Here is a 13,177-nt window from a genome sequence, read left to right as displayed (position 1 = left end):
TTTAAAATCGCCGCAAATCATTTCTTCGACTGCATATTTTAAAACTAAACGTTAAACAGAAGTGACTTTTCTAGGGCATTCATGAGCAAGTTTGAATATCAGCTGACATGATATTGTAAACAAACACTGACGGAATTTTATGAACAAGATTATCATTAATATTATTTTTAAATATTTTTTCTTGCGAATTAATCCTCGTAGCATATAATATTTAATACAGGATTGATTCTATAATAATACATTCGCAATCTGTATAAATTAAAATATCATGTTTAAGCGGATCGTACGACCGGGCAACGCCGGGCTGTAAGTATATATTTTGTATGGAGAAATGCCCACCTTTAATACATCGCTAAGGGATAAAAAGATTAGGAAAAAAAATGGCCGACAATTTGAGCCTCACTGAATAACTGACAATGAAAATAATAAAAATAGCGTTCATTTTAAAAGTGACAAGAAAATAAGAAACTAGATTGGTGCAAGTATGAGGAGCTGCTGGTAAAAGGACTATTGCTTTCATAACATGAAAAGAAAGATGATTGATAAAATGTTTTAATATGAAAAACAAATAGCAATTACTTGCGGGAAAAAATCGTTGACAAAAAGTTCACACAGCTAGGTAGCAAATATTTGTATGAAAAAAAAACTTGTGTATAATCGCGATTTGATATCACAAGAGTATTAGCTAAATGTGACATTGCAAAAGCGGTCATCATCATGTTGTAAATAGTTATCCAATTTTAATGTTATAGGAGAACACATACCAAGTGATACTCCCGCTTCAGGTGCTTGCTCTACAAGAGTCAATACATTCAAGATCAGTAATATCCCACATAGAGCAAGCGATATCAAACAATCGATGCCAAAAGATTACATAAGCAATGAAACAAATATGTAGTACTCTCAGATAAAAGTCTATATATGATAACGTTCAGTTATCTCAAGAGTACTAGCTAGATATGCTTTGGCAGAAACGGTCAATATCATTTTAATGATAGATATCCAATTTTAATGTTATAGGATAACACTTACCAAGTGATACTCCTGCTTCAGGTGCTTGCTCTACAAGAGTCAATACATTCAAGATCAGTAATATCCCACATAGAGCAAGCGATATCAAAAAATCGATGCCAAAAGATTACATAAGCAATGAATCAAATATGTAGTACTCTCAGATAAAAGTCTATATATGATAACGTTCAGTTATCTCAAGAGTACTGGCTAGATATGTTATGGCAGAAGAGGTCAATATCAATTTTATGATAGGTATCTAATTAATGTTATAGGATAACACTTACCAAGTGATACTCCTGCTTCAGGTGCTTGCTCTACAAGAGTCAATACATTCAAGATCAGTAATATCCCACATAGAGCAAGCGATATAAACAAATCGATGCCAAAAGATTACATAAGCAATGAAACAAATATGTAGTACTCTCAGATAAAAGTCTTTTTATAATAACGTTCAGTTATCTCAAGAGTACTAGCTAGATATGCTTTGGCAGAAACGGTCAATATCATTTTAATGATAGATATCCAATTTTACTGTTATAGGATAACACTTACCAAGTGATACTCCTGCTTCAGGTGCTTGCTCTACAAGAGTTAATACATTCAAGATCAGTAATATCCCACATAGAGCAAGCGATATCAAAAAATCGATGCCAAAAGATTACATAAGCAATGAATCAAATATGTAGTACTCTCAGATAAAAGTCTATATATGATAACGTTCAGTTATCTCAAGAGTACTAGCTAGATATGTTATGGCAGAAGAGGTCAATATCAATTTTATGATAGGTATCTAATTAATGTTATAGGATAACACTTACCAAGTGATACTCCTGCTTCAGGTGCTTGCTCTACAAGAGTCAATACATTAAAGATCAGTAATATCCCACAAAGAGCAAGCGATAAAACAAATCGATGCCAAAAGATTACATAAGCAATGAATCAAATATGTAGTACTCTCAGATAAAAGTCTATATATGATAACGTTCAGTTATCTCAAGAGTACTAGCTAGATATGCTTTGGCAGAAACGGTCAATATCATTTTAATGATAGATATCCAATTTTAATGTTATAGGATAACACTTACCAAGTGATACTCCTGCTTCAGGTGCTTGCTCTACAAGAGTTAATACATTCAAGATCAGTAATATCCCACATAGAGCAAGCGATATCAAAAAATCGATGCCAAAAGATTACATAAGCAATGAAACAAATATGTAGTACTCTCAGATAAAAGTCTTTTTATAATAACGTTAAGTTATCTCAAGAGTACTAGCTAGATATGCTTTGGCAGAAACGGTCAATATCATTTAAATGATAGATATCCAATTTTACTGTTATAGGATAACACTTACCAAGTGATACTCCTGCTTCAGGTGCTTGCTCTACAAGAGTCAATACATTCAAGATCAGTAATATCCCACATAGAGCAAGCGATATCAAAAAATCGATGCCAAAAGATTACATAAGCAATGAATCAAATATGTAGTACTCTCAGATAAAAGTCTATATATGATAACGTTCAGTTATCTCAAGAGTACTAGCTAGATATGTTATGGCAGAAGCGGTCAATATCAATTTTATGATCGGTATCCAATTAATGTGATAGGATAACACTTACCAAGTGATACTCCCGCTTCAGGTGCTTGCTCTACAAGAGTCAATATATTAAAGATCAGTAATATCCCACAAAGAGCAAGCGATATAAACAAATCGATGCCAAAAGATTACATAAGCAATGAAACAAATATGTAGTACTCTCAGATAAAAGTCTATATATGATAACGTTCAGTTATCTCAAGAGTACTAGCTAGATATGTTATGGCAGAAGCGGTCAATATCATTTTGATGATAGATATCCAATTTTAATGTTATAGGATAACACTTACCAAGTGATACTCCCGCTTCAGATGCTTGCTCTACAAGAGTCAATACATTAAAGATCAGTAATATCCCACATAGAGCAAGCGATATAAACAAATCGATGCCAAAAGATTACATAAGCAATGAAACAAATATGTAGTACTCTCAGATAAAAGTCTTTTTATAATAACGTTAAGTTATCTCAAGAGTACTAGCTAGATATGCTTTGGCAGAAACGGTCAATATCATATTAAAGATAGATATCCAATTTTAATGTGATAGGATAACACTTACCAAGTGATACTCCTGCTTCAGGTGCTTGCTCTACAAGAGTTAATACATTCAAGATCAGTAATATCCCACATAGAGCAAGCGATATCAAAAAATCGATGCCAAAAGATTACATAAGCAATGAAACAAATATGTAGTACTCTCAGATAAAAGTCTATATATGATAACGTTCAGTTATCTCAAGAGTACTATATAGATATGTTATGGCAGAAGCGGTCAATATCAATTTTATGATAGGTATCCAATTAATGTTATGGGATAACACTTACCAAGTGATACTCCCGCTTCAGGTGCTTGCTCTACAAGAGTCAATACATTAAAGATCAGTAATATCCCACAAAGAGCAAGCGATATAAACAAATCGATGCCAAAAGATTACATAAGCAATGAAACAAATATGTAGTACTCTCAGATAAAAGTCTTTTTATAATAACGTTAAGTTATCTCAAGAGTACTAGCTAGATATGTAATGGCAGAAGCGGTCAATATCATTTTGATGATAGATATCCAATTTCAATGTGATAGGATAACACTTACCAAGTGATACTCCCGCTTTAGGTGCTTGCTCTACAAGAGTCAATACATTCAAGATCAGTAATATCTCACATAGAGCAAGCGATATAAACAAATCGATGCCAAAAGATTACATAAGCAATGAAACAAATATGTTGTACTCTCAGATAAAAAGGCTATATATGATAACGTTCAGTTATCTCAAGAGTACTTGCTAGATATGCTTTGGCAGAAACGGTCAATATCATTTTAATGATAGATATCCAATTTTAATGTGATAGGATAACACTTACCAAGTGATACTCCTGCTTCAGGTGCTTGCTCTACAAGAGTCAATACATTCAAGATCAGTAATATCCCACATAGAGCAAGCGATATAAACAAATCGATGCCAAAAGATTACATAAGCAATGAATCAAATATGTAGTACTCTCAGATAAAAGTCTATATATGATAACGTTCAGTTATCTCAAGAGTACTAGCTAGATATGTTATGGCAGAAGCGGTCAATATCAATTTTATGATAGGTATCCAATTAATGTTATAGGATAACACTTACCAAGTGATACTCCCGCTTCAGGTGCTTGCTCTACAAGAGTCAATACATTCAAGATCAGTAATATCCCAAATAGAGCAAGCGATATACAAAAATCGATGCCAAAAGATTACATAAGCAATGAAACAAATATGTAGTACTCTCAGATACAACTCTATATATGATAACGTTCAGTTATCTCAAGAGTACTAGCTAGATATGTTATGGCAGAAGCGGTCAATATCAATTTTATGATAGGTATCCAATTAAGTTTATAGGATAACACTTACCAAGTGATACTCCCGCTTCAGGTGCTTGCTCTAAAGAGTCAATACATTCAAGATCAGTAATATCCCACAAAGAGCAAGCGATAAAACAAATCGATGCACAAAAGATTACATAAGCAATGAAACAAATATGTAGTACTCTCAGATAAAAGTCTATATATGATAACGTTCAGTTATCTCAAGAGTACTAGCTAGATATGTTATGGCAGAAGCGGTCAATATCAATTTGATGATAGATATCCAGTTTCAGTGTGATGGGATAACACTTACCAAGTGATACTCCCGCTTCAGGTGCTTGCTCTACAAGAGTCAATACATTAAAGATCAGTAATATCCCACATAGAACAAGCGATAAAACAAATCGATGCCAAAAGATTACATAAGCAATGAAACAAATATGTAGTACTCTCAGATAAAAGTCTATATATGATAACGTTCAGTTATCTCAAGAGTACTAGCTAGATATGCTATGGCAGAAGCGGTCAATATCATTTTGATGATAGATACCCAATTTTAATGTTATAGGATAACACTTACCAAGTGATACTCCCGCTTCAGGTGCTTGCTCTACAAGATTCAATACATTCAAGATCAGTAATATCCCACAAAGAGCAAGCGATAAAACAAATCGATGCACAAAAGATTACATAAGCAATGAAACAAATATGTAGTACTCTCAGATAAAAGTCTATATATGATAACGTTCAGTTATCTCAAGAGTACTAGCTAGATATGTTATGGCAGAAGCGGTCAATATCAATTTGATGATAGATATCCAATTTCAGTGTGATAGGATAACACTTACCAAGTGATACTCCCGCTTCAGGTGCTTGCTCTACAAGAGTCAATACATTAAAGATCAGTAATATCCCACATAGAGCAAGCGATAAAACAAATCGATGCCAAAAGATTACATAAGCAATGAAACAAATATGTAGTACTCTCAGATAAAAGTCTATATATGATAACGTTCAGTTATCTCAAGAGTACTAGCTAGATATGCTATTCAGTTATCTCAAGAGTACTAGCTAGATACGCTTCGGTCAATATCATTTTGATGATAGATACCCAATTTTAATGTTATAGGATAACACTTACCAAGTGATACTCCCGCTTCAGGTGCTTGCTCTACAAGAGTCAATACAGTCAAGATCAATAATATCCCAAATAGAGCAAGCGATATAAAAAAATCGATGCCAAAAGATTACATAAGCAATGAATCAAATATGTAGTACTCTCGGATAAAAAGGCCATATATGATAACGTTCAGTTATCTCAAGAGTACTAGCTAGATATGTTATGGCAGAAGCGGTCAATATCAATTTAATGATAGGTATCCAATTAAGTTTATAGGATAACACTTACCAAGTGATACTCCCGCTTCATGTGCTTCCTCTACAAGAGTCAATACATTCAAGATCAGTAATATCCCACAAAGAGCAAGCGATAAAACAAATCGATGCCAAAAGATTACATAAGCAATGAAACAAATATGTAGTACTCTCAGATAAAAGTCTATATATGATAACGTTCAGTTATGTCAAGAGTACTAGCTAGATATGTTATGGCAGAAGCGGTCAATATCATTTTGGTGATAGATATCCAATTTCAATCTGATAGGATAACACTTACCAAGATACACTCCCGCTTCAGGTGCTAGCTCTACAAGAGTCAATACATTAAAGATCAGTAATATCCCACATAGAGCAAGCGATAAAACAAATCGATGCCAAAAGATTACATAAGCAATGAAACAAATATGTAGTACTCTCAGATAAAAGTCTTTTTATAATAACGTTAAGTTATCTCAAGAGTACTAGCTAGATATGCTATGGCAGAAGCGGTCAATATCATTTTGATGATAGATATCCAATTTTAATGTTATAGGATAACACTTACCAAGTGATACTCCCGCTTCAGGTGCTTGCTCTACAAGAGTCAATACATTAAAGATCAGTAATATCCCACATAGAGCAAGCGATATCAAAAAATCGATGCCAAAAGATTACATAAGCAATGAAACAAATATGTAGTACTCTCAGATAAAAGTCTTTTTATAATAACGTTAAGTTATCTCAAGAGTACTAGCTAGATATGCTATGGCAGAAGCGGTCAATATCAATTTGATGATAGATATCCAATTGTAATGTTATAGGATAACACTTACCAAGTGATACTCCCGCTTCAGGTGCTTGCTCTACAAGAGTTAATACATTCAAGATCAGTAATATCCAACATAGAGCAATGGATATAAAAAAATCGATGCCAAAAGATTACATAAGCAATGAATCAAATATGTAGTACTCTCGGATAAAAAGGCCATATATGATAACGTTCAGTTATCTCAAGAGTACTAGCTAGATATGTTATGGCAGAAGCGGTCAATATCAATTTGATGATAGATATCCAATTTCAATGTGATAGGATAATACCAAGTGATACTCCCGCTTCAGGTGCTTGCTCTACAAGAGTTAATACATTCAAGATCAGTAATATCCCACATAGAGCAATGGATATCAAAAAATCGATGCCAAAAGATTACATAAGCAATGAAACAAATATGTAGTACTCTCAGATAAAAGTCTATATATGATAACGTTCAGTTATCTCAAGAGTACTAGCTAGATATGCTATGGCAGAAGCGGTCAATATCATTTTGATGATAGATACCGAATTTTAATGTTATAGGATAACACTTACCAAGTGATACTCCCGCTTCAGGTGCTTGCTCTACAAGAGTCAATACAGTCAAGATCAGTAATATCCCAAATAGAGCAAGCGATATAAAAAAATCGATGCCAAAAGATTACATAAGCAATGAATCAAATATGTAGTACTCTCAGATAAAAGTCTATATATGATAACGTTCAGTTATCTCAAGAGTACTAGCTAAATATGTTATGGCAGAAGCGGTCCATATCAATTTAATGATAGGTATCCAATTAAGTTTATAGGATAACACTTACCAAGTGATACTCCTGCTTCAGGTGCTTCCTCTACAAGAGTCAATACATTAAAGATCAGTAATATCCCACAAAGAGCAAGCAATAAAACAAATCGATGCCAAAAGATTACATAAGCAATGAAACAAATATGTAGTACTCTCAGATAAAAGTCTATATATGATAACGTTCAGTTATCTCAAGAGTACGAGCTAGATATGTTATGGCAGAAGCGGTCATTATCATTTTGATGATAGATATCCAATTTCAATGTGATAGGATAACACTTACCAAGTGATACTCCCGCTTCAGGTGCTTGCTCTACAAGAGTCAATACATTCAAGATCAGTAATATCCCACATAGAGCAAGCGATATAAACAAATCGATGCCAAAACATTACATAAGCAATGAAACAAATATGTAGTACTCTCAGATAAAAAGGCTATATATGATAACGTTAAGTTATCTCAAGAGTACTAGCTAGATATTTTATGGCAGAAGCGGTCAATATCATTTTGATGATAGATATCCAATTTTTATGTTATAGGATAACACTTACCAAGTGATACTCCTGCTTCAGGTGCTTGCTCTACAAGAGTCAATACATTCAAGATCAGTAATATCCCACATAGAGCAAGCGATATAAACAAATCGATGCCAAAACATTACATAAGCAATGAAAAAAAAATGTAGTACTCTCAGATAAAAAGTCTATATATGATAACGTTCAGTTATCTCAAGAGTACTATATAGATATGTTATGGCAGAAGCGGTCAATATCAATTTTATGATAGGTATCCAATTAATGTTATAGGATAACACCAAGTGATACTCCTGCTTCAGGTTATTGCTCTACAAGAGTCAATACATTCCAGATCAGTAGTATCCCACATAGAGCAAGCGATATCAAAAAATCGATGCCAAAAGATTACATAAGCAATGAATCAAATATGTAGTACTCTCAGATAAAAATGCTACATATGATAACGTTCAGTTATCTCAAGAGTACTAGCTAGATATGTTATGGCAGAAGCGGTCAATATCATTTTGATGATAGATATTCAATTTTAATGTGATAGGATAACACTTACCAAGTGATACTCCTGCTTCAGGTGCTTGCTCTACAAGAGTTAATACATTAAAGATCAGTAATATCCCACATAGAGCAAGCGATATCAAAAAATCGATGCCAAAAGATTACATAAGCAATGAAACAAATATGTAGTACTCTCAGATAAAAAGGCTATTTATGATAACGTTCAGTTATCTCAAGAGTACTATATAGATATGTTATTTACTAGCTCAATATGTTATTGCAGAAGCGGTCAATATCATTTTGATAATAGATATCCAATTTGAAATGTTATGGGATAACACTTACCGAGTGATATTTCTGCTTGAGTTTCTGGTTCTGCAGAAATTAATCAATGCAAAATCAGTAATATATCTTATACTCCAATCGATATCAAGAAATCGACTGAAAAATTCAGCAAGCGATATAAAAAAAAATCGATGCCAAAACATAACATAAGCAATAGAACATATATGTAATACTCTCAGATAAAAAACGTATGAATTATAACGTTCGGATATCACAAGAGTAATAGCTAGATATGTTATGGCAGAAGCGTTCAATATCATTTTGTTAATGGATATCCAATATTAATGTTATAGGATAACACTTACCATTCATGATGTTATAGGATACAAGATTTAATAACTACAAAATCAGTAATATACCTTATACACGTATCAATATAAAAAAAAAAGTGTTTGAAAAATTTACAATAGCAATGAAGCGTATATGTAGTACCCATAGAATGAAAAAAATACAATCACGTTCTGATATCACAAGAGTACTTGCTATATTTTATAGTAGAAGCGGGCGATACCATTTTGTTAATGGATATCCAATAAATGGCGTTACAGGAGAACACTTACCAAGTGATATTCTAGCTTTGGGTTCTTCTCTGAAGCAGAGTCCACACACTTTTTCAGCATGAGAGCTACTTATGACATGACTAAGTCTAAATGATCCACCATCTACTTAAAGTGCAAGAACACATTATTTATAAATATATTGTAAAGTATTTTTATATGACAGTATATGTATTTGTACATATTACATCAACAGAAGATATCTCACTACTGATGCAATTCTCTCTATATATAAAAGCCAAGTACGTCCAAGGATGGAATGCTGCTGCCATATCTGGGCAGGAGCTGCTAAAAATAGCCTATCCTGCCTTGACAGAGTACAAAATAGACTTTGTGGCTTAGTGGGGGATGACCCTTTCTCTTCCCTGCAACCTCTCTCCCACAGAAGAGACGTTCCGAGTCTGTCTCTGTTTTACCGTTATTTCCATGGCAAGTGCTCGTCTGAGCTCCAATCTCTGGTTCCCCCTCGCCAATCTTTTACGAAAAACACCCATCTAGCTGAAGCCACTGTGAAAAATTTTCCCCACTCTCTATCTGTGCCTAAATCAAAACGTAGATTCCATGAACACAGCTTCTTTCTTAGAACAGCACGCCAGTGAAACTCTGTTAAGTCTGCCTGTTTCCCACCTGACTACAACTTGGATGTCTTCAAGTCCAACGTAAACAAGTTCCTGATTGGCCGCCCCCTTAAGTAGACGCTTTATGAAATCTCAACACTAACGTACAACGTACTGTACATGCAATAACCCTTATCCCTGAGTTGCTTCCGGGCCTTGATAAGTGGTGACCTCCTTGTAAAAAAAAAAAAATCCTAAGAATAAAAAACGTATATCACGTTGCGAAGTCAAGAGGGTACTAGATGGATATTTGCAGAAGCAATCAATATCATTTTGTTAATGGATATCCAACTCATGCTGGTATAGGATAAACTTACCGAGAGATATTCCCACTTGATATGCTTGCTCTACAACATGTAATAAATACAAAATTAGAAATACACCCCATACTCCTATCGATATAAAAAAATCGACAAAAAAATCATAAAAGCAATCAAGCAAATATATAGTACACTCATGACAAAAACGGATATAAAATCACGTTCAGATATCACACGAGTACTAGCTAGATATGTTATGGCAGAAGCAGGCAATATCATTTTGTAAACAGATATCACATTTAAAGTGTTATATTATAAAACTTACCGAGTGATATCTCTGCTTGCGGTGCTTGATCTACAACATTTAATAAATAAAAAATTAGAAATGTAACTCAAGCACCTATCGATATCAAAAAATCGATTGAAAAAAAAAAACAAACAATAGCGATGAAGCACATGTTTGGTGCACTCATGATAAAAACGGATATACAATCATGTCATAATATCAAAAGAGTACCAGCAAGATATGTTATAGCAGAAGCGGTCAATATCACCTATCGATATCAAAAAATCGATTGAAAAAAAAAAAAAAACAATAGCGATGAAGTACATGTTTGGTACACTCATGATAAAAACGGATATACAATCATGTCATAATATCAAAAGAGTACCAGTAAGATATGTTATAGCAGAAGCGGTCAATATCACCTATCGATATCAAAAAATCGATTGAAAAAAAACAAACAATAGCGATGAAGCATATGTTTGGTACACTCATGATAAAAACGGATATACAATCATGTCATAATATCAAAAGAGTACCAGTAAGATATGTTATAGCAGAAGCGGTCAATATCACCTATCGATATCAAAAAATCGATTGAAAAAAAACACAGTAGCAATGAAGCACATATGTAGTACTCTCAGAATAAAAAAAAATTATATACAATCCCGTTATATTATCTAAGAGTGTTAGCTCGATATTTATGGTGGAAACGGTCATCATTATTATGTTATGTTATATCCAATTGATACTGTTGTAGGATAACATTATTGTATCAAAAGATTACAATCTTGATAGGTCCTGGATCTTACCTTAAACTATATCCGATAGTGAGGCCCTAGTTTGTGGGCTTTGGGGAGTGTGGAGCCACCCCTTAATTGCCATTGCTCCTAGGTTCATTCTGACCCGGAGTGGTAGTACCTTTTAGGGTCCCAACTATGGGTTATCTCAATGTTAAAATGTTTTTGATTCCTAACGCTGTTAAACACCCACCGAATATATGTCAACTTATGTCATGGTAACATATCTAAAGAAATGGCAAAAACACTAGAGGATGACCTCCAATCTGTAGTGGAATGGGGACAAAAATGGATGGTCACATTCAATGCTGCCAATACTAAACTGGTTTCCTTCAATAATTACAAGAAACCTTCTCTGCCACCAATAGCAATGGCCAGTGACTCTTTATCTGAGAGTACATCTTTCAAACTGCTTGGCCTAACGTTCACAGGAAACATGAATTGGAAAAATTACATTGAAAGCATTGCCAGGGCCACTGCGAAGAAGGTAGGCTCTCTCTACCATGCTAGAAAACTACTAACACCCGAAAGTATCCTGTACCTCTATAAGGCCACCATTCGCCCATGTATGGAGTTTTGCTGTCACCTTTGGGCTGGTGCATCTGCTACTAGTCTCTTGCTCCTAGACAAGGTTCAAAAGAGAGTCGCCAATCTGATAGGCCCTGAACTGGAATCTAAGCTTCAGCCTCTGTCCCATCGACAAAACGTTGAATCCCTCTGCCTGTTCTACAAGTATTTTAATGGTGAATGCTCTGGCGAACTGCAGACACTTGTGCCCCTACGACGTAGACACCCCTTGACAAACCTGACAAGTATCTAAATCCCACCCCAACACAGTAGAGATCCCTAGATGTAGAAGATCTTTCTACTTCAGTAGTTTCTTCCCCAGAACCGCTAGACTCTGGAATCCCATTCAGGTCCCTGCTTCTCTAACTATACTGACATGCAGAAGTTCAAGTGTAACGTGAACCGACATCTTGCTGCCCAAATCCCAACATAGTGCCCCAGTAGTTGTTGCCCCTGATAGCAGCCCCCTACACCAAAGTGGCACTGTGCCTTGTTTGGGGTGAAAATGTAATAAATATATAAGTAAATTTTCTTGGTACAGCAAAATGGAAGGAGAAATTTCAGAGGAAACATAATTTAATTTAAATACCAAAGAAAACAAAAAAAAAACGGGCAGGTGAAATTATTAAAATTTCCTTAAGGCCTTATCGTCTGACCCTCTAAGAGGAAACGTCAGAATGATAAATTAAAAACTAGGAAACGAATGAGGAAAGAAGGGAATTTGGTTTCAGTTGAAAGAACAGTGAAAAAAAAAACTTCCCTCATTCGTTTCTAACCCTAACCCAGACGATAAGGCCTTAAGGATATTTTAATAATTTCACCTGCCCGTTTCTTGTTTTTTTTGGTATTTAAATTTAATTATGTTTCCTCTGAAATATATATATATATATATATATATATATATATATATATATTGAGCGGTCAATACTATTTTTTTAAGGAATATCCAATTTCAAGTGTTATAGGATAACACTTAGCGAGTGATATTCCCGCTTGAGGTGCTTGCTCTACAAGATTTAATAAAGACAAAATTAAAAATAACCCTCATACACATATCGATATCCAAAATCGATTAAAATTACACATAAACGATAAAGCACATATATGGTACACTCATGACAAAAACGTATATGAAATCACGTCATAATATCAAAAGAGGACAAGCTACAAATGTTATAGCTGAAGCGGTCAATATCATTTTGTGAACAGCAATGAAGCACATCTGTAGTAACCTCAGAATAAAAAACAGATATACAATCACGTCATAA

The 13,177-nt window shown here is 34.3% G+C and overlaps 2 protein-coding genes across 2 annotated transcripts in view; both read right to left on the bottom strand.

Moving 5' to 3' along the window:
* LOC145268689 (uncharacterized) overlaps window positions 1–13,177 on the bottom strand; it is a 1,072,728-nt gene that overhangs the window by 548,647 nt on the left and 510,904 nt on the right. The gene's annotated exons all lie outside the window — the stretch shown is intronic.
* Window positions 682–13,177, bottom strand: part of LOC145268588 (uncharacterized) — a 48,852-nt gene continuing 36,356 nt past the window's right edge. The window contains exons 44-75 of the mRNA XM_080124036.1: window positions 10,585–10,614; window positions 10,317–10,346; window positions 9,386–9,487; window positions 8,826–8,855; window positions 8,536–8,565; window positions 8,004–8,033; window positions 7,735–7,764; window positions 7,468–7,497; window positions 7,202–7,231; window positions 6,669–6,698; window positions 6,401–6,430; window positions 6,134–6,163; window positions 5,877–5,896; window positions 5,600–5,629; window positions 5,307–5,336; window positions 5,039–5,068; window positions 4,772–4,801; window positions 4,505–4,534; window positions 4,239–4,268; window positions 3,973–4,002; window positions 3,704–3,767; window positions 3,436–3,465; window positions 3,170–3,199; window positions 2,902–2,931; window positions 2,634–2,663; window positions 2,368–2,397; window positions 2,100–2,129; window positions 1,833–1,862; window positions 1,567–1,596; window positions 1,299–1,328; window positions 1,033–1,062; window positions 682–794 (exon numbers count right to left, since the gene is read on the bottom strand). Coding sequence (XP_079980162.1) covers window positions 682–794; window positions 1,033–1,062; window positions 1,299–1,328; window positions 1,567–1,596; window positions 1,833–1,862; window positions 2,100–2,129; window positions 2,368–2,397; window positions 2,634–2,663; window positions 2,902–2,931; window positions 3,170–3,199; window positions 3,436–3,465; window positions 3,704–3,767; window positions 3,973–4,002; window positions 4,239–4,268; window positions 4,505–4,534; window positions 4,772–4,801; window positions 5,039–5,068; window positions 5,307–5,336; window positions 5,600–5,629; window positions 5,877–5,896; window positions 6,134–6,163; window positions 6,401–6,430; window positions 6,669–6,698; window positions 7,202–7,231; window positions 7,468–7,497; window positions 7,735–7,764; window positions 8,004–8,033; window positions 8,536–8,565; window positions 8,826–8,855; window positions 9,386–9,487; window positions 10,317–10,346; window positions 10,585–10,614 — 1,139 coding nt within the window. The remainder of the gene's footprint in view (window positions 795–1,032; window positions 1,063–1,298; window positions 1,329–1,566; window positions 1,597–1,832; window positions 1,863–2,099; window positions 2,130–2,367; window positions 2,398–2,633; window positions 2,664–2,901; window positions 2,932–3,169; window positions 3,200–3,435; window positions 3,466–3,703; window positions 3,768–3,972; window positions 4,003–4,238; window positions 4,269–4,504; window positions 4,535–4,771; window positions 4,802–5,038; window positions 5,069–5,306; window positions 5,337–5,599; window positions 5,630–5,876; window positions 5,897–6,133; window positions 6,164–6,400; window positions 6,431–6,668; window positions 6,699–7,201; window positions 7,232–7,467; window positions 7,498–7,734; window positions 7,765–8,003; window positions 8,034–8,535; window positions 8,566–8,825; window positions 8,856–9,385; window positions 9,488–10,316; window positions 10,347–10,584; window positions 10,615–13,177) is intronic.

The sequence above is a fragment of the Euprymna scolopes genome, chromosome 44 (genome assembly GCF_053919585.1).
Source record: "Euprymna scolopes isolate OS-2025 chromosome 44, ASM5391958v1, whole genome shotgun sequence".
Classification (NCBI taxonomy): Eukaryota; Metazoa; Mollusca; class Cephalopoda; order Sepiida; family Sepiolidae; genus Euprymna; species Euprymna scolopes.
Note: the sequence above shows the minus strand (reverse complement) of the source record. Positions and strands in the feature narration are given on the sequence as shown.